This window comes from Corylus avellana, chromosome ca2 (genome assembly GCF_901000735.1).
Source record: "Corylus avellana chromosome ca2, CavTom2PMs-1.0".
Lineage (NCBI taxonomy): Eukaryota > Viridiplantae > Streptophyta > Magnoliopsida > Fagales > Betulaceae > Corylus > Corylus avellana.
In genome coordinates, this window is record NC_081542.1 from 21,907,051 (window position 1) to 21,926,745 (window position 19,695).

At 33.1% G+C, this 19,695-nt stretch overlaps 1 protein-coding gene across 1 annotated transcript; it reads left to right on the forward strand.

Annotated features, from left to right (window-relative positions):
• The first annotated feature begins 18,029 nt into the window (after nucleotides 1-18,029).
• LOC132168876 (uncharacterized) lies at nucleotides 18,030-19,293 on the forward strand. The gene has a single exon (XM_059579955.1). It carries the CDS (start codon nucleotides 18,191-18,193, stop codon nucleotides 19,070-19,072), a length of 882 nt encoding a protein of 293 aa, XP_059435938.1. The 5' UTR covers nucleotides 18,030-18,190; the 3' UTR covers nucleotides 19,073-19,293.
• The last annotated feature ends 402 nt before the right edge of the window (nucleotides 19,294-19,695 follow it).

The window sequence follows — 19,695 nt, forward strand, 5'->3', positions numbered from 1 at the left end:
ATTTGAATTACAAATGAAGATGATGAACTGCTTTGTTATTTATTTATGTAGGCTTGTTTATTAAATGAGTCAAATTTATATAAACTCAATTTGGCTCGTATATATAAGCTCATATAAATTCGATTTATATATACCTCTATTAACTTTATTTTTATTCTTTTCAATAGTATTATTATTAATTTTGTAATGAGAACATCTTAAGTATTTAAAAATATGCAAGAAAATATTCTTCGAAATGTGTTAAATATTGCTTGAATAATTGTAATTGTGAGTCTTGATATAACTACGTGTGTGTCTATATATATATAAAATATGTTTTTTTTTTTCATTCATGAAATATAATATAGTCTATTTCATGAAGAAAAAAATTATATATGTTTTATTACAATAGTAGTGCTATATGCAAGACTCTTATCCCCTAAATGTGACATGATTTCCGTACTATTGAATTTGAGATAGATTACTATTGGATTTAGAAGGATAAGAGAGGAATAGAAGTCTTGAATATAACATTACTCTTATTACAAATACAAGGCTGATAATGTTAGTTTTTATAAAGTCCTAAATAAAATCCAGTAATTTAAAATCTTAATAATATTTAAAAAATAATGATTAGCATGAATTTAAAAATAAAAAAAATAAAAAAAAATAAAAAAATAAAATAAAAAATTATAGACAATGATGATATTTACCTTGTATAATGTATGGAAAAATGTAAAATTGGTCCATGCAGTTTACCTTATTTGCAATTAGTTCATTGTGGTATTAAAATGGACTTAGAGATCCTTAAGGTATGCCAAAAAATAATTTATTCCCGACAATCAAATTACGTTCTTTGACTTATCAGATTCTGATAGTGTGAAAAGTCAAAGCAAATAAAATTATGACACTTGTCTTATTTAAGTCAGAGTCATATTGACAGAATCTGTTAAATTAGTTGACAGAATTTGATTGTAGAGACTAAATTTTTATTTTAGCATACCTCGAGACCTCTAAGTTTATTTTGATACTGTAAGAAGTTAATTCTAAATCAGATAAATCACCGAAACTAATTTTACATTTTTTCCACTGTAAGACCCCTCCTATTTCACTATTAGGTTGGGTCTTAAGTAAGCCCAATGTCTTGAGCATAGAGTATATATGCAGGCCCATCTATTAGGGTGTATATTAGAATAGGTATTGGATTTTAACTCTAAAATGTTTTTCTAAATTTATTTCAAAATGACTTTTGGTTTAATGGCTGAGGGTTTGGCGTGGTACGTTGGGTGGATTTCAATTTCCTAACCGGCCACTAGGGGTGAAAAGACAGGCGATTAATATTCACCTGCTAACCGCTTTTGAAGGTGGCTACGATTAGCGGTTTTTTAAACCACTAACTGCTAACCGTTAATCGCTAAACGTATATATACATATAATACATGAAATGATGTTGTTTTTGTGTTTAAAATTTTAAATATATATAAAAATGTAAAAAAATTTAGAAACGATGTCGTATGTAGTATGATATTATCGTATTACCATAGAAATAACATCGTTTTGTATTTTTTTTTTTTTTTTTTCTTTTAAAAAGTGGTTAGCGGTTAGTAGCCAAGCAACTGCCTAGGCGGTTACGGTTAGTAGTTTTAGCCAATAACCACTAACCGTAACCGCATTTTCACCCCTACCGCCCACCCTCGAAATTTTTGAATTAATTTTGTAAGAATATTTGAAATTTTGGAAATAGACAAAAGATTTATTTTTAAAAACAAAATTTGACTTGCCTTTCTGAGAACTGTCAAAATTTGGAAGTCAATCTACCATCCTCTCATGGCCGGCCACCCCCGAGGATTTTTCCAAATGGAGAATTGGACAAATCCTCTCTCCCAAACACAAATCTTCTTTCAAATTCAAAAATGAGATAAATAGAGCAACTAAATTAAGAGTTGCCAAAAACTATGTGATTATGCTTAAAAGCCTAAACATTTTTTTTTTCTTTTAAGTATAAGTGAAGGCAAGAGAAATTAATTGTGGCTATTTTATTTGAGCGTGATCATAGTAACTAGCACCTCCAATCTTAGTAGCACCTACGTACATGGAGTTTAAATAGTACGTTGATTAACTTAGTTAGAATGCCATTATATATAAAAGTTAGGGTTGGAGGCAAACTAACAAGAGTTTAAGCATATTTGCCATTTTGACATCTGACTTCCACTGCCAACTGCAAAAGGTTTGTGTGCCAACAGTTCCAATGCTATACGCCCATTGTTGTCCTCGGCAGTTGCTAACGTTGAATCCATTTTCAGAATATCCAATGCTATATCTGTTATATATTAATATTTATTTGATTAATAAAATAAGTTTGACGTCCAATTTAAGTTTCTATAAATTAATTAAGAAGTGTTACACATCCTAAATTTTCTTCTCCAAAGTTTGTTCTCAAATTATGGGCCACCATCTCATTAAATTTATTATTTTGAGAAATGTATTACCAACTCATAAGATGGTGACACATCATTTAGAGACCAACTTTTAAAACAAAAATTTAAATTGTTTAGCATTTCTCAAATTAATACAACAAATCAAAATTAGTGAGATCGAGGCACAACGTACGTACCATACAAATCAGCGGAAATAGTTTGATGAAGGAGATCAATGCGATCAGTAGCAGTCAACTGTTGAAAAGGAGTTACAGACATCAAATACGACACCATTTGTTTATTTCGAAGTGTGGATGCCGTGTGAATTGGTAGAACTTGTCCCTTTCCATGGATCAGTGGCAGTTTATTGTTCTTGTTCACCATTTCCTTGGCAATTTTCACAATTCCTGACAAAGCAGCATAGTAAAGGGCGGTGTTCCCATCCGTGTCTTTCATCTCTAAGTCCTCCTGACTCATCTCTTTTAGCAGGTTTTCAACATAAGAAGAGCGTTTTGCTAACGTTGCAATGTGAAGAATATTTTGATTGTCTTCTGATATGTGAGCACGAACGGCATCTGGATATTTCTCAAGTATGGCCTCTGTAGCTTGCCAATCACCTCTTAGGCCAGCTTGATAGAGGGGAAGATATTTAAGGTATTCAAATCCTTTTTCCCCTGAAAATTTTCACATTAACAACAGAATATTTCAAATTAAATGCTAATAATTAAGGAATTCAAAAACCCTGTCACCCATATATATATATACACGTAATATGCCTATGATACTGCACTTACTCTCAATAGTCTCATTAGTTTCAGTGCTTTTAACACCTTCACCTTCTGTTTTTTCCCCTGAAAATTTTCACATTAACAACAAAATATTTCTAATTAAATGCTAATAATTAAGGAATTCAAAAACCCTGTCACCCATTTATATATATATATATATATAATACGCCTATGATACTGCACTTACTCTCAATAGTCTCATTAGTTTCAGTGCTTTTAACACCTTCACCTTCTGTTGATTTTATTGCCTCCTTTTCTTTTTTCTGCACCGATTTTTCTTGTGATTTCCTTTGATCTGCGTTCCGGTCAGCCAAATCTCGTAAAATACCTGGACTTCTACAATATTTAATGAATAATCTTTCTAGATCTTCTTCACTTAAATGCCCTTCATCAACAACACGACGCCTTAAGTCTGCTAGATCAAAATCATTAAGCGGGTGACCACCACGATAAGTTATTGTCATAGGAGATGCGACGCACATGCGCACCATGGCTATGTCAATTAGGCCACCACCTAATGTCCCTAAAAAAGTCATTTATATTAAATTCGTCAAATGAATAAATAAATAAAAGACTTTAAGAAAAATAAAATAAGCTGTCATTTGACATGTTAAGAGGGCTTTTGGCCACCCCCAACCGGACCCTAGGGGTGGCCGAACGCCACCCTATGGCCAAATGGTGGCCCTTGGGTGGCCCATACAAAAAATCTGAAAAAAATATATTACTATATTAATTTAATTTTTATTTATTTTTAAACTAAAAAGTAATATTTTATTATATTGTTACGCAACCCCATTTTGATTTTTTTTTATTCTCTTTTGTACAAATTTTACTGAGAGAAAAGAATGTAATACAAAACATAAAATTGTTAAATAAAATAAACTTTACAATCAGGATTCTAACATGAGGCATTATAACATATATTAAATCAGTAGATATCTCAGAAGTTTAATTTAATAACAAATAAATACTTAATAAATACTTTGACTCATACCGTAACTGGAACCGCACTTAATGCCATAACCAACCCTCCAAACACCACAAGAATGGCAATCCCTGAGAACAACAAACAAATTTATACAAAGCCCACCAGCCCCTTTACCATCCTTTATAGAAAAGAAAAGAAAAACGTATGGCACCAGGCATCCAATAGTAACACTTTTGTGATATTAACGTTTGTTTTTAAAATGTTGCATACTAGTTGTGCAATTCTGCGGACTCTTTTGATTTTTGGTTGCTTGGTTTGCGTATACTTGTTTCCAGGCAACTTTGTGTAAGCATTCAGTTAAGAACCTTCGCTAGGTTTGAGTAGGCTTGTGACTCTAATGTTTGCTTTTACATTGTTGCTTCTCATTTTCATAATATATCTTGCAGATTCTTCTTGATTTTTGGATGCTGTGTGTACTTGTTTCCAATTCACTCCAAGGCAGCTTTACCTAAATAAATAGTTAAGAATGTTTGATAGGTTTGCGTATACTTGTGACTTTAACATCTGCTTTTACACTGTCACTTCTTATTTTCGGAATATATCTTGGGGAGTACTCTTTTTTATTTTTGGATGCTAGGTTTGCGTGTACTTGTTTCCAGTTCACTCTCCCAGCTGGCAGCTTTGCCTAAATAATTAGTTAAGAATGTTTGCTAGGTTTGTGTATGCTTAATTGAGACTTTAACGTTTGCTTCTTATTTTTGAAATTAAGCTGTATTCTCGTCCCAATTAAGGGCTAACACTATAACACCCGAGATTCTCAAGGTTTGGCCATGAATCCAATATTGATTCTTTTGTAATGTTTTGGGATTGATCGAGCAAAAAAGGAATTAACTAGTCAATCTCAAATGTTTTTCCTCTCCTCCCCTTTAACCTCTACATTTATTTATTTATTTATGTTTTTTTTCTGTTAAAGATTCTCTCTTTGGAGAAAGCAGAATGAAAGAAATTTTGGATTGAAAAGAAGTAGACAGTGCAGTGCCTTTGCGACGTCGTCTATACTTGATGAGATGATATAAAATCTAAGCCATTAGTTTTTATTACAGCATAGCATAAGTGCTATATAGTTAAAACTTAAAACTACAACACAGAAGCCAAATTCTCAAAAAAAAGCAACCCAAAAACTGTCTAATTAAGAGGGACAAGAAAAAATTGGGATTTGGAAAACATACTACAGAAAACGGATCCCGAAAAGTTGTATAGTTGAGGGACCATGCTACATGAGAACGGGAGAGATAAGAGATGGATGAGAGCTGGGTGATGTATAGACTTGTTTTTTTAAAATCGTATAGTTTTCTGTTTCTTAATTTTAGACTTTCAATCCTTAAAAATTCACAACTGAAAATCAAACTATGGGGTTTGAAAGACCTCATCAGTAAGAAGACTAAAAAATGAGTATTTAGATAATTTTGCTCAAACCTGTCTAATGAAAACATGTTGCTTGAGAGTTTGTACGTGTGAGTCAAAAATAGTTCAATAAACTAATTCATATAAATTCTAGTTAATGAATCAAATTTTTTTTTAATTATTTATTTGTACTATTTTATTTAAATTTTTTTACTTTATTCTTTCTTTACCTACTTTCATTATTCTTGAAAAGGAAAGAGAATTACATTGGTTTTTTTGTTAGTATAATTTGGTTTTCTTTCTTTACCTACTAAATTTTTTTCTTTTTCAACCATTTTTTAACTTTCTTGAAAAAAAACAAAACTACCGCACATATATGCTAATCCAAATCCCAATTTTTCCGGTCGTTTTTGAGACAGTTTTCTCGCTGCCTTTTTTGTGTGATGGGAAGGAGGCAGGCATCCAATACTAACACTTTTGTGATTTTAACGTTTGTTTTTAAATTGTTGCTTACTACTTGAGGAATCCTGAAGACTCCTTTTGATTTTTGGATGCTAGGTTTGCGAATGCTTGTTTCCACTTCACTTTCAGGCAGCATTGCGCAAACAATCAGTTAAGAACATTTGCTAGGTTTGCGTATGCTTGTGACTTTAATGTTTCCTTTTACATTGTCACACTACAAAAATTCCCAGTATTAATGACTATAGATAATGATGTTTTTTGCCCAAAAAAACATCATTATTAAGTTGATGACATTCAAATAGTAACTTTTTAAAAATGACAATAAGTGCATAAGCTGGAATTTGGGCTATTGTTGTTTGCACAGTGAAAACAATGGGAAATTGCTACATTTTCAACAAAACGGCACCTTATAGAAGGTGACGTGTGAACAGTGCACATCACCTTCTAAAAGGTGCTGTTTTCACTATTCACATGTCACCTTTGAGAATGTGACGTGTGTACAGTGCATGTCACCATCTAGAAGGTGACGTTTTTACTGTTCACATGTCGCAACCCTTTAAAAAATTATACAAAAAAATAATTATAATAATAAATCAATTATATATATATATATATATATATATATATAAACAAAAAAATCAAATTAATTTTCTTATCAAAATCAAATTATATAGAGGGTGTGGCCGCCACCACCCCTCGTTGGGGGTTGGGGGGTGGCCCGAAGGGCACCCCTAGCCTTGAGGGTGGCTTGCGGGCCACCCCTGAGGTTGGGGGTGGACTTCGGGTCATCCCCAATCTACTTTGGGTTGGCCCGAAAGGCCACCCCCGACCTCACTGGTGGCCACAAGCCACCCTAGAGGTGGTCGGAGGTGGCGACAGCCACCCCTACCCCATGGGTGGCTACCGGTAGCCACTTGTATTTCTTTTTTTTTAAAAAAAAGGAAGGATTTATGTGTATGTGTATAAGTGAAAATTTTTTGATGTTTTGGGATATGAGTGGTTGTTTTTAATGCAAACTATGAGCGCCAATATTTTCAAATTTTGAGACATTTTACTGTTCACAAGGCACTAGTATTCGCATGCGAATAGTGACGTGAGAACAGTAACACTACTCACACATCACTATTCGCGCGTTATTCGCACATGAATAGTGACACGTGAATAGTAACACTATTCAAACGTCATTATTTTATGAATTGTGACGTTTGAACAGTTTTTTTTTTTTAAAAAGAAAAAAAAAAAAGATGTCTCATTTTAATGACATTTTCTAAAAATATCATTATTCAAATATCATTAAATGTAGAAATTTTTGTAGTATCACATCTTATTTTCAGAATATATCTTGGGTACTCTTTTTGATTTTTGGATTCTAGGTTTGCGTGTACTTATTTCCATTTCATTTCCAGGCAACTTTGCCTAAATAATTAGTTAAGAATGTTTGCTAGGTTTGCGTATACTTGTGACTTTAACATCTGCTTTTACACTGTCACTTCTTATTTTCGGAATATATCTTGTGGACTCTTTTTGATTTATGAATGCTAGGCTTGCGTATACTTGTTTTCAGTTCACTCCCAAGCAACTTTGCCTAAATAATTAGTCAAGAATGTTCGCTAGGTTTGCGTATACTTGTGACTTTAACATCTGCTTTTACATTGTCACTTCTTATTTTCGGAATATATCTTGCGGACTCTTTTTGATTTTTGGATGCTAGGTTTGCGTGTACTTGTTTCCAGTTCACTCTACCAGGCAGCTTTGCCTAAATAATTAGTTAAGAATGTTTGCTAGCTAGGTTTGTGTATGCTTGAGACTTTAACGTTTGCTTTTACATTGTTGCTTCTTATTTTTGAAATATAAGCTGCATTCTCGTCCCAATTATTAAGGGCCTAACACTATAACACCTGAGATTCTCAAGCTTTGGCCATGAATCCAATATGGATCATTTTGTAATGTTTTGGGATTGATCGAGCAAAAAAGGAATTAACTAGTCAATCCCAAATGTTTTTCCTCCCCTCTAACCTCTACATTTATTTTTTTTTCTGTTAAAGATTCTCTCTTTGTAGAAAGCAGAATGAAAGAAATTTTGGATTGAGAAGAAGAAGACAGTGCAGTGCCTCGACGTCGTCTATACTTAATGAGATTATATAAAATCTAAGCCATTACTTTTTATTACAGCATAGCTAGCATATGTGCTATAGTTAAAACTACGTACAACACAGAAGCCAAATTCTCAAAAAAGGTAACCCAAAAACTGTCTAATTAAGAGGACAAGAAAAAATTGGGATTTGGAAAACTTAGGGGTGCAAAGGCGGTTACGGTTAGCGGTCAGTGGCAATAACCGCTAACCGTAACCGCCTTAGCGGTTAGTTGATTTTACTAACCGCAACCGCTAACCGCCTAGCAGTTAACGGTTAGCGGTTAACCGCCGGTTAGCGGTTAGCGAAATAGATAACCACCCGCTAACCGCTTTTTTAAAATTGGGCTTTTTGGGCTTTCTTTAGGGCTTTTTAGGTTTTTTTTTTTTGGCTTTTTTTTACCCTCAATTTTTTTTATTGTATTTTTAATATCTTCTTTGGCCCAATTGCTATAAAAATAGCCCATATTGAAAAATCAAAAATATTTGACCCAAAATTTACATTTACTTGTACTTTAAAAAAATTTCCTTAAATATTAAATCATAAGCGATTAATTATTTAAATTCTTATCATATTTACTTATAATCTTTTTTCTTTGAATTGAACTCAATATCTAATGGTAAATGGTAATGTTCAAAATCCTAAATCCTAAATTCCTAAAGTATCTAATAATGTTTTAATTAAATTGTAGACTTGTAGTTATAAGTAATATACTGTTTAATTCAATTGAATCAATTGTGATTATCATTGTACATGAATCATATGATTAACTTGTAGACTTATGACTTACGAGTTATGTCATATTATATATGTATTATTTATTGTTATATAATCATATGATTTAATGATCAAATCATCATGTGATATAATCATATCAATTATAGTGATAATATATAAATTACTAAAATTATAATGATAATACATTAATACTTAAATTGTGTTTATAAGTAACACATTGGTCATTGTTTAATCAATGTCAATTACTTAATTTGATATTATACGAATCATATCATCATTGTACATTAATAATATGATTCACTTGAAGTCTTGAATAAAGTATTTGAATTGTCATTGAATCATATGATTAAGTATTGATATTATACATTTATATTATTCATATACATATGTAGACTTATATAGACTTATAACATATATAGACTTATAAGTTTATAACATACATTGGAAATAAGTCTCTAGATATTTAATTGTTGTATTAGTATGAATTGGTATACTTATGAGTTATGTCATATTATATATGTATAATTTGTTATTATATAATCAAATGATTTAATGATCAATCTCATATGATATAATCATATAAATTATAGTGATAATATATTAATACTCAAATTGTGATTTAATTATTTTTTAAAAAAAATTGTGATTTAATGATCAAGTGATTATATGATAAAATCATATAAATTATAGTGATAATATATTAATACTCAAATTGTGATTTAATTCTTTTTTAAAAAAATTGTAATTTAATGAACAAGTGATTATGTTATATCTATAAATATTTTTATAATTATAATTATAAAAATATATTATATAAAAAGGCGGTTAGCGGTTACGGTTAGTAGACCCAATAACCGCTAACCGCTAGGCGGTTATAGCGGTTAGGCGGTTAGCGGTTAATGCGGTTAGACGGTTAGGCGGTTGGCGGTTATAGCGGTTAGCGGTTAGCGGACGGTTTTTAACCGCCCGCCTTTGCACCCCTAGGAAAACTTGAATAAAATTAAGTCTAGACAGTTGAATACAAAATACATGCTATAGTTTTTTGCAACACCTAAGCCAAATCACTTTCTAGCACGATGAGAAGGAAACGGATCCCGAAAAGTTGTATACTTGAGGGACCATGCATGCTACATGATCGAGATCGGGAGAGATAAGAGAGGGATGAGAGGGTGATGTATAGACTTGTTCTTTTAAAGTCGTATAGATTTCTGTGTCTTAATTTTAGACTTTCAATCCATAAAACTTGACAACTGAATCAAACTATGGCGTTTGAAAGACCTCATCAGTATGAAGACTAAAAAATGAGTATTTAGTAGATAATTTTGCTCAAACCTGTGTAATGAAAACATGTTGCTTGAGAGTTTGTACGTGTGAGTCAAAAATAATTAACTCAAGGGAAAATTATAGTTTACCCCCCTAAAGTTGACAGCGTTTTTCAATTCGAACACCAAAATTTCAATTTTTGCAATTCACTCCCACAAAGTTTCAATTTTTTTCAATTTGACCAATGTTATCCCAAAATTCTCATATTGCCCCTAATTTTTATTTTTTATAAAAAATAAATAAATAAATTTGAGGCTACAAAAATGGTCAGATGGCCAAAGAAGCCACCCCGAATTTTTTTTAAAATTTTTTATAAAAAATAAAAATTATGGGCAATATGGGAAGTTTTGGATACAATTAGTCAAATTGCAAAAATTTGAAACTTTGGGGGGGTGGATTGCAAAAATTGAAACTTTGGTGTTCGAATTGAAAAACGCTGTCAACTTTAGGGGGGTAAACTGTAATTTTCCCTTAACTCAATAAACTTCATATAAATTCTAGTTAAAGAATCAATTTTTTTATTTTAATTATTTATTTTTACTATTTTATTTAAATTTTTTTACTTTATTCTTCCTTTATATACCTGCTTTCATTATTCTTAAAAGGACAGAGAATTACATTGGTTTTTTTTTAAAAAAAGTATATTTATATATGCATTATTGTTGTTGAAGATGTAGCAATTACTAGCCATACGAATAGCCAAAATAACTTTTAGTTAGCCTAATAAAAATGCTCTGAGCACTCACTCATTGGGATTTAACGAAAAATCCTAACGGATTGACGACATTAAAAAAAATTAAAAGTTCGATACACTAAATTGAGAGGTTTTAAATTTTAAAAGAACATTACAAAATGAATGACAATTCAGAGGGTAAGTAAAGTTTCCCTGATATTAATTTTTAAAACTTTTTAACAAAGGTCACTTATATATGTTTGAAAGGAACGCCAATTGAGAGGTATAGTACATTACTTGACAAATGGAATTCCTTACTAAATGGTACGTTGATTTCAGTCAAAGCCAAATCGTGGGTTTACAAATTAGAAAAATACAATGTGAAATTATATTTCTCACACAAACGAAAATAATTCTAATGAAGATTAAACTGAAGTTTTGATGGACAACAATTGAAAAGTCTTGATTTTTGCTACATTCCTTCCTTGGCCTTCCTTTTCTATGGATCAATTGTAGGGGTCGGCACCTTCTATTGGCTGGAAAAGCCTTTACATGGCCCAAAAAGAGATCTCGACCGGTATGTTGAGCGGATTACATCAACCAAAAGATCATAAATAACCCAAACAAACAAAACAATTGGGAAAACAGCCGGAATAATTATAGCAAATGGAATCCTTGCCATTTTGTACTTATAGACCAAAAGGCAAGTTGCACTGAACGCAACCACTATGCCTACTATGGAAATGAAAAGCGCAATGAGTCCAAACACCAACCTACTAGGTAAAGATTTGAGGAAATCCTCATCCTTGTAACGAGATGCAAGAATTGACGATAAAAATATTAATATGGAAGTCGAAGAGGATAACAATACAATTGCATCTGATATGAAGAATACCATAAACCATTTACTTTCCAAAAATGTAGGAGTACCATTTTCCTGATGGTTTACACTTGGTACAATGCTGCCATTGTCTTGATAGTTTCCACTTGGTACAATGAATGCTACAGCAAAAACCACAATAACAATCAATGTTGCCACAAGTATGCAATAATTTCCTGTCTCCTTCATCCACTTTTCACTATCTATTTGTAAATCTCGATGCGCTTATGTAAATACATCCTGGGGTGTTTGGCCTTTTGAATTCTTCAAAAACGAGTGTGTAGGCGGCATCATTTTTTCAATCTCCTACAATAACAAAGGTGTGAATTGTATAGTGAAAGTACAACCAGAAGAAATTAAGGAAATTGGAATTATATCAGCACACACCTTAAAACAACAACGTACAATTCTCGTTGCATTTGAAGAACTGCTCTTGATACAATTCGTAGCTTATTTGTAGGAGCCAAATTTTCATCAAAGTGTAACAGGTTGTACGTTGTCATTTACGTCAACACAAAGTGCAATCAAATCTTTAAGAGCGCCTATTTCATATATTAGATTGAATACACTCTCTTGCTTAAATAAAACAAAAAAGTGAAACAAATTTCGTTCGTCTTTATCAGACTTCCATATGAGACCAGGTTGAGAATGTAAAAGTTTGGTTAGAAATTCAACATTCCCTGATTCCGCAGCAACAAAGAGTAAAGAGGAATGTTTGTCAACCAGGCCTAAAAACTGATTTTCTGGCAATAGTTGAATATTTTTCCAAAGGGCTTCAGTTAATTGATGGGCCGGCATGACAGCTTTGTTCCAGCCCTCTTTGTACCCTAAGATTAGGAAAAGAATCTATTCAAAGATCATTTGGTAAAAATTATTAAATCTATATCTATTACCCTTGTGAGATCCATAAAAAGAAATAAATATTTAAATTTGAATTACAAAATGATGATAATGAAATGGTTTATTATTTATTTATGTAGGCTTGTTTATTAAATGAGTCAGTTAAATTTATATAAAATCGACTTGACTCGTATATATATATATATATATATATAAGCTTGTATAAACTCGATTTTGCTATATAAACATGTATAACTTTTATTTTTGTATTATTATTAACTCAAGGGAAAATTATATGGGTGTAATTCGACCTCCAAAGTTTCAATTTTGAATCTACCCCCCAAAATTTCAAATTTTTGTAATTTGACCAATTGTATCCAAAACTTTCCATATTGCCCCTAATTTTTTATAAAAAAAATTTTTTTAAAAAAAAAAAAAAAAATCGGGGAGGCCGTAGCTACAACTTTGGCCATTTGGCCATTTTTGCACCCCCGAATTTGTTTTTTTTTTATAAAAAATAAAAATTATGGGCAATATGAAAATTTTGGGATAATATTGGTCGAATTGCAAAAAATTGAAACTTTAGGAGGGTGCATTGCCAAAATTGATACTTTAAAGATCGAATTGCCAAAATTGTAAGTTTCCCTTAACTTTATAATGAGAACATCTTAAGTATTTAAAAATATATATATGCAAGAAAAATATTCTTCGAAATGTGATAAATATAGCTTGAATCATTGTAATTGTGAGTCTTGATATATATATATATATATATATAGCTACGTGTCTGAGTATATATATATATAATTATGTTAGGGTTGGAGGCAAACTAACAGGAGTTTAAGCATCATTCCCATGTCGACATGTGACTTCTACTGCCTACTGCATGAGGTTTCTTTACCAACACTTCCAATGCTATATGCCCTTTGTGGTTCTTGGCAGTTGCTAACGTTGGATCCTTTCTCAGTATATCCAATGATATATCTGTTTATCAAAACAACACACTAATTTGATGAGTGCCAAAGGTTGGTTCAAAAACCCTACTTAATTGTCTTATAACTCCCTTAAATTCATAACTTTGACATATGTTTCATGTCCAATTGAACTTTTTTCTATAAATACAAGAAAAAACAGTTAAAATAAGTTGTCTCAAACTCAAAATTAGTGAGAGGCACGACATACATTACATACCATACATATCAGCGGAAATAGTATGAGTAAGAAGCTCGCTCAATGAGATCGATCACTAGCTGTCAACTGCTCAAAAGGAGTCACGGAGAATATTTCAAATGCTAAAAGGTATTCAATAACTCTGTCACATGGCTACGAGAGAGAAAGGGTGATCGAGCACTTACTCTCATTAGTTTCATTTTCAACATCTTCTGTTCCCCTTGCCTCCTCCTCTACATGGGGTGTCGGTGTCCGTGTCGGTGCTGCTAGTACCCTCTTCCATTTTCTTTTTTTCCCTGAGAACAACTAACGCACCAGCCATGCACTTACCAACTACCATCCTTTATACAAAAGGAAAATTACAGTTTACCTCTCAAAGTTGACAGCGCTTTTCAATTCGAACATCAAAGTTTTAATTTTTGCAATCCACCATCCAAAGTTTCAAATTTTTGCAATTTGACCAATTATATCCAAAACTTCTCATGTTGCTCATAATTTTTATTTTTTTTTTAGGGTTAAATACTCCAGACCCCCCTAAGGTTTCCCAACTTTATTTTTTCCCCCCTGGGGTTTCATTTTTATCACAAGAGATCCCTGTGGTTTTGATAAGTGACCAAGTTAGTCCATCCGTTAGTTGACCGTTAGGACTGACACCTAGACCAATCAGACGTCGACACGTAGCACATATTTAATTTTTTTAAAAAAAAATAAAAATAAAATAAAAAAATAAAAAGAAACGGAAAAAATTTGGGGGTGGCCGGCTCCAAGGGGGTGGCTCGAAATGGCCAAGCGAGCCACCCCCAATTTTTTTCCATTTCTTTTTTTTTTTTTTTAAATATACATTTTTTTTAATTTTAAAAAAAATTAAATATGTGCCACGTGTCGACGTCTGATTAGTCTACGTGTCAGTTCTAACAGTCAACTAACGGATGGACTAACTTGGTCACTTATCAAAACTACAGGGACCTCCTGTGATAAAAATGAAACCCTAGGGGGAAAAAAATAAAGTTAGAAAACCCTAGGGGGGTCTGAAGTATTTAACCCTTTTTTTATTTTTTATAAAAAAAAATAAAATAAAAAATAAAAAATTGGTGTGGTCGTAGCCACCCCTTTGGCCATCTGGCCATTTGCACCCTCAAATTTGTTTTTTTTTTTTATAAAAAATAAAAATAAAAAAATTAAGGGTAATATGAGAATTTTGGGATAATATTAAAAAAAAAAATTAGAATTTTGTGGGGGTGAATTGCAAAAATTGAAACTTTGGTGTTCGAATTGAAAAAGCGCTGTCAACTTTAGGGGGAATAAACTGTAATTTTTCCTTAGAGCATTCCCAATGGAAGAGCCAAATGTTACTTTTATCTAAAATAGCTCTTCAATTGTTTAAAAAACTCTCTACATTGGATTAGCAAAAAAAAAAATGTAAAATAGATATTTGATTGGAAGAGCTAAAAAAAAAGCTAAATGTAGCAGCATTTTTCAAGGGAGCTATTTTATTTTTCATTGTTTCTCTCACCTGTTTTCTCTTTTTTCCAAATTTTTTCCTACCTTTTCTCTGCATGTTCTCTTTTTTCCAAATTTTTTTCCATTTTTCCTCTCATATGTTCTCTATTTTTTAAAATTTTTCTTACTTTTAATAATATTTTAATAGAAAAAATAGAAATATAACTAATTGGATGTAGAGACATTTAAAAATGGCTTAGCTAAACTAGATAAAAGTGAGTTTTGAGAAGCTATTTTACATAAAAATATGGCTCCTCCATTGAGAATGCTCTTATACAAAAGAAAAGAAGACCAATGGGTCCCACATCCAATATTAACTTCATTCTCTCTTTTTAGTTTTTTTCTCATAAAAAAATTTGAAAACCATTTAAAAAACTACGGCACATATATATGCTAGCTAATCCAAATCCCAATTTTTCTGGTCCTTAAAACATAGATTTCTCGTTGCCTTTTTTGCATGATAGGAAGGTAGAGGATCCCGAGACAATTTTTTTTTTTTTTTTTTTTTTTTGGCTAAGTTGCAAAGGGAGAAGGGGAAGGGAAAGGGGAAGATATAGATCAACATAAAAAATAGAAGAAAAAAATGTTTTTTTAACTAGATATTATTGAGCGGGATGTGAATGTCTTATAATATCTAAGAGCATATCCATTAATGTTATTCATTTTAGCTAATCAAAGAGCATACTTTTTTACTTTACCTAGTGGCTTTTCGATATAAGCTCCAACATATTCCCTATTTCATTCTTTGTTTTCTTTATATATTATTTTCAGTATTTTTTTTATTGTATTCTTAAACCACCAATAGAGGAGATAGAAATGATTGTAGCAAAAATAGAGAAAGAAGAAATAAATGATTAAAAAAAAGAATACATAAGCTATAGTGCTTCTGTGCTTGCCTAAAAGTAGTTAATTAAAACTTTTTTTTTCATTATTAAAATCGTAGGCGAGAGACACCAACTATAACTATTCTACTTGAGTGTGACTATAGTAGCACCTGCTTGCTGGAAGACATACAGAATGGGCCTACACAATGGGTATCATAGGCGTTCCCTTAAGTCCAACTAAGCCATAGTCGAATCCAGCCCCACTAGGATATCAGTGAAATTTAAAACAACTAACACTAATCAGATTAGTGTGGGGAGTCCCTTGTAGGATTTGAATCCATGCCCTAGCTAGTACGTGCCAAAACTCTTGAAAAGTTTCATAAAAACACTAAACTACAAATTAGTGGTCAAAATATGTGTTTTAGATAAGGAGAAGACAAGCTGCTCAACTTGATTTTTTGCCTTACAAACTGTTAAAGCCATGTTGGGAAGTATGAGAATAGGATTGTGGAAGTTGGAGTATACTTACCCGAACAAGGGGTGAATTGCCTGAGACTTGCTCAGATAGGTGGACTTCATAAGAACTTATCAATTTTATTACTTGAATTATTAACAATCCAAACAACAAAATTATTAAAAATCCGTCTCATTCTAACGAGCTTTGCGAGAACATACTTTCTTCAACAAAATCATGATTGTTCTCACTCTCAAGAGTCAAGAAACCAGATTTAAGAAAACCACCTCTCCCTTACAACAATTAAAAAATTATTAACTTTAAAATGAAATAACCTGATAAATTATGAATCAGGATTTTTCTTTTATTTGATCCAATAAGTGCAGCACAAATGGTCGTACGAGTCTTCTCTTCTTCTTCTTCATCCCTATTTTTTTTTTTTTTTTGTGTGAATTAGGCATCTAGTTTTAGAGACATGTCCCACAATTGATGGCACACTAACAATACTATATATCCAAGCTAGTATCCTTTAGCTATAACAAAATTTAAACTTCTAAAAAATCTAAAATTAAACTTTCTAAATAATTTAATGTAAATTTAAACTATAAAAGAAAAAATGGTTAATATGGAAAGTCACTTAAAATTTGTCAGGTTATTCCGTGTAAAATGAAAATGATAATTGAGTGTAAAGAATATCATTACTCTTTTGGACAACTTTGTCCATATTTCAAATTTCAAAACAATTTATTGTAAATTGAAGGAGAGCTCCTTCTATCCGGATGTGATGTAAAACCCCATTTTATAGCCTTCAATAAAAATTTAACACATCATGTAAAAATACCAAATATAATGGATATAAAAACAACGTATCTTTAATTCAAATCAATCCCAGGGATTTTTCCATTCATTGTAACCCAACGCCCACCACTCACCACCGACCCCCCCGGCCACCTACTTCCAACACCTCAATACCGGAGTCTCCAAAGTCAACCCTTCGGTGGTTTTATCAATGGATATTTTTTTTATGAGGTATTTTGTCAAAAGAATGAAAATTATTTGGTGCGAAAGGTTTTTCTTTTTTTTTTTCCTTTTTTTTTTGTGTTTCAAATTGAAGTGTTTGCTTCTTATTGGAGAATGCAAAATAATCTGTTTATACTACGATCTAATTGAAATCATTCTCAAATTTAAGAGTTATATTAAAAATTATATTTTTATCTTACAATTATTTTATAATTTTGATGTGAATTATGATTTATAAAGATTATTTGAAACTGCCATATTATTATTATAAGTTAATTAAGATATAGTATCTACAGTTTCTCTAAATTTAAACTAAAAAACAGTTGAAAATACTCTGGCAAAAACAACTCTCTCTTCCTTCTACAGGTAACGATCCCAATTCCGACCCTTCAAATTTTCAATCTCACCCACTAATTTTAACATGAGAAAAGTCCACCTAACCAAAATTTAACCAAAGTAACAAACCTCAACCCCGTCCATAGCAACTAATCAACCCAACTTCTCTAGCCTCGGTCCCGAACCAACACTGATGACCGTTGCGCCGAACCCAAATTTAAAATCTTCTCCGAACCACCATTTCTCTGTTTCTAATCCCAATCCCATCAATATCAACCCTCTCACTCTCTCTCTCTCTCTCTCTCTCTGAAGAACCCAGAAAATGGTGTCGAAGATCTCCAAGAGGACCCCAACGAAGTCCATCAAAGACTGCCGGAAAAGCAACCACCAGAACCGCCGACGCCACCGGCGGAAATCTCCAGCAAAGAACGTGATCGCCTCCATCAACAAGTCGCTCTTCGCGTGCCATCGCCGCCTCGTCAAGCTCTTCTCTAAGTTGGCCCGAATCGCCACCCCCAGCCCGAAACGCCACCACAAGGGCTACAAGGTCATCCCCAAAATCCCCGAACTCGAACAACCCGAACCCGAATCTGAAACCAGTGTAAGGAAATCCCTCGTGTTCGACAACATAGAACCAGCGCATCTCCCGCCGCTGATCTCGCCGAAGAGAACGGTGGTTTTGGACTTAGACGAGACCCTGGTCCACTCCAAAATGGACCCACCGCCGGACCGGTTCGACTTCATGGTGAGGCCGATGATCGACGGCCAGATCATGAACTTCTACGTGCAGAAGCGGCCAGGTGTCGACGATCTACTGGCCGCGCTGGGTGAGCGATTCGAGGTCGTGGTGTTCACAGCAGGGCTAAGGGAGTACGCGTCGCTGGTGCTGCACAGGCTCGACCGGAAAGGCGTGATCGCCCACGCGCTGTACCGCGACGCATGTAAGGAGGTGGATGGGAAGTTCGTTAAGGACTTGTCCGGGCTGGGGAGGGACCTGAGGCGCGTGGTGATCGTTGACGATAACCCGAATGCTTACGGGTTGCAGCCGGAGAACGCGATTCCAATAGAACCCTTTACAGGGGATCTCGGGGACAGAGAGTTGGAGAAGTTGATGGAATTCTTGGAGGGTTGTGATGGGATTGAGGATATGAGGGCGGCTGTGAAGCTCTATGTGGGTGCTGATCAGGATGGTAAAACACTTTGATGGTTTGGGATTCTCTGATTTCTTTGTTTTGTTTTTTTGTTTTTTGAGTTTCTTTTTCTTGGAATGTATTGAACAAAGTTGTTCAATTTGTAATGAGAAAAGAAGCTTTGAGTAATTTGATCTAGTTGTCTCTATGTTGAAGATCCAGTGGTTTATAATATAGACCAAAGCTTATTGTTTTGAAAGGTACTTCTGTTATTATATGTTTTTGGTTTTTGGTTTTTATGGGTATCATTAGCTACTGAAACAAGTTTCAGGGCTTAAATGAGTGTTTGTAAAGGCCAAGAGAGATAGTTTGATTGAATTAAGGTCCCCCGGAACACAAAATATGATCTGCAGACAGCAGACAGCAGACAGTGACTCTGTTTCTCAGAGAGTAATTTCTTCTTCAAAGTGAAAACTGAAAATTAAATTAACAAGCTTCTGATAGGATGTGTGTCTGCTAGAATCCTTTACATTTGATCTTGTAGCTTCTTCACTGGGGAGCTCATGAGGAAGAAAGATTGTGTTGCGCTTTTCCTTTGGTGTTCAATTTGGCAGATAGAGATCTCCTAACAATTTTGTTGCTAGGATTGCTAACGGTTGAGGCAACAAATATGAAAGAGTTCATATGGAGTCCACTT

What these genes read in the sequence shown, in the direction of transcription:
- LOC132168876 (XM_059579955.1), top strand. Translation starts at nt 18,191, where the DNA reads ATGGTGTCGAAGATCTCCAAGAGGACCCCAACGAAGTCCATCAAAGAC.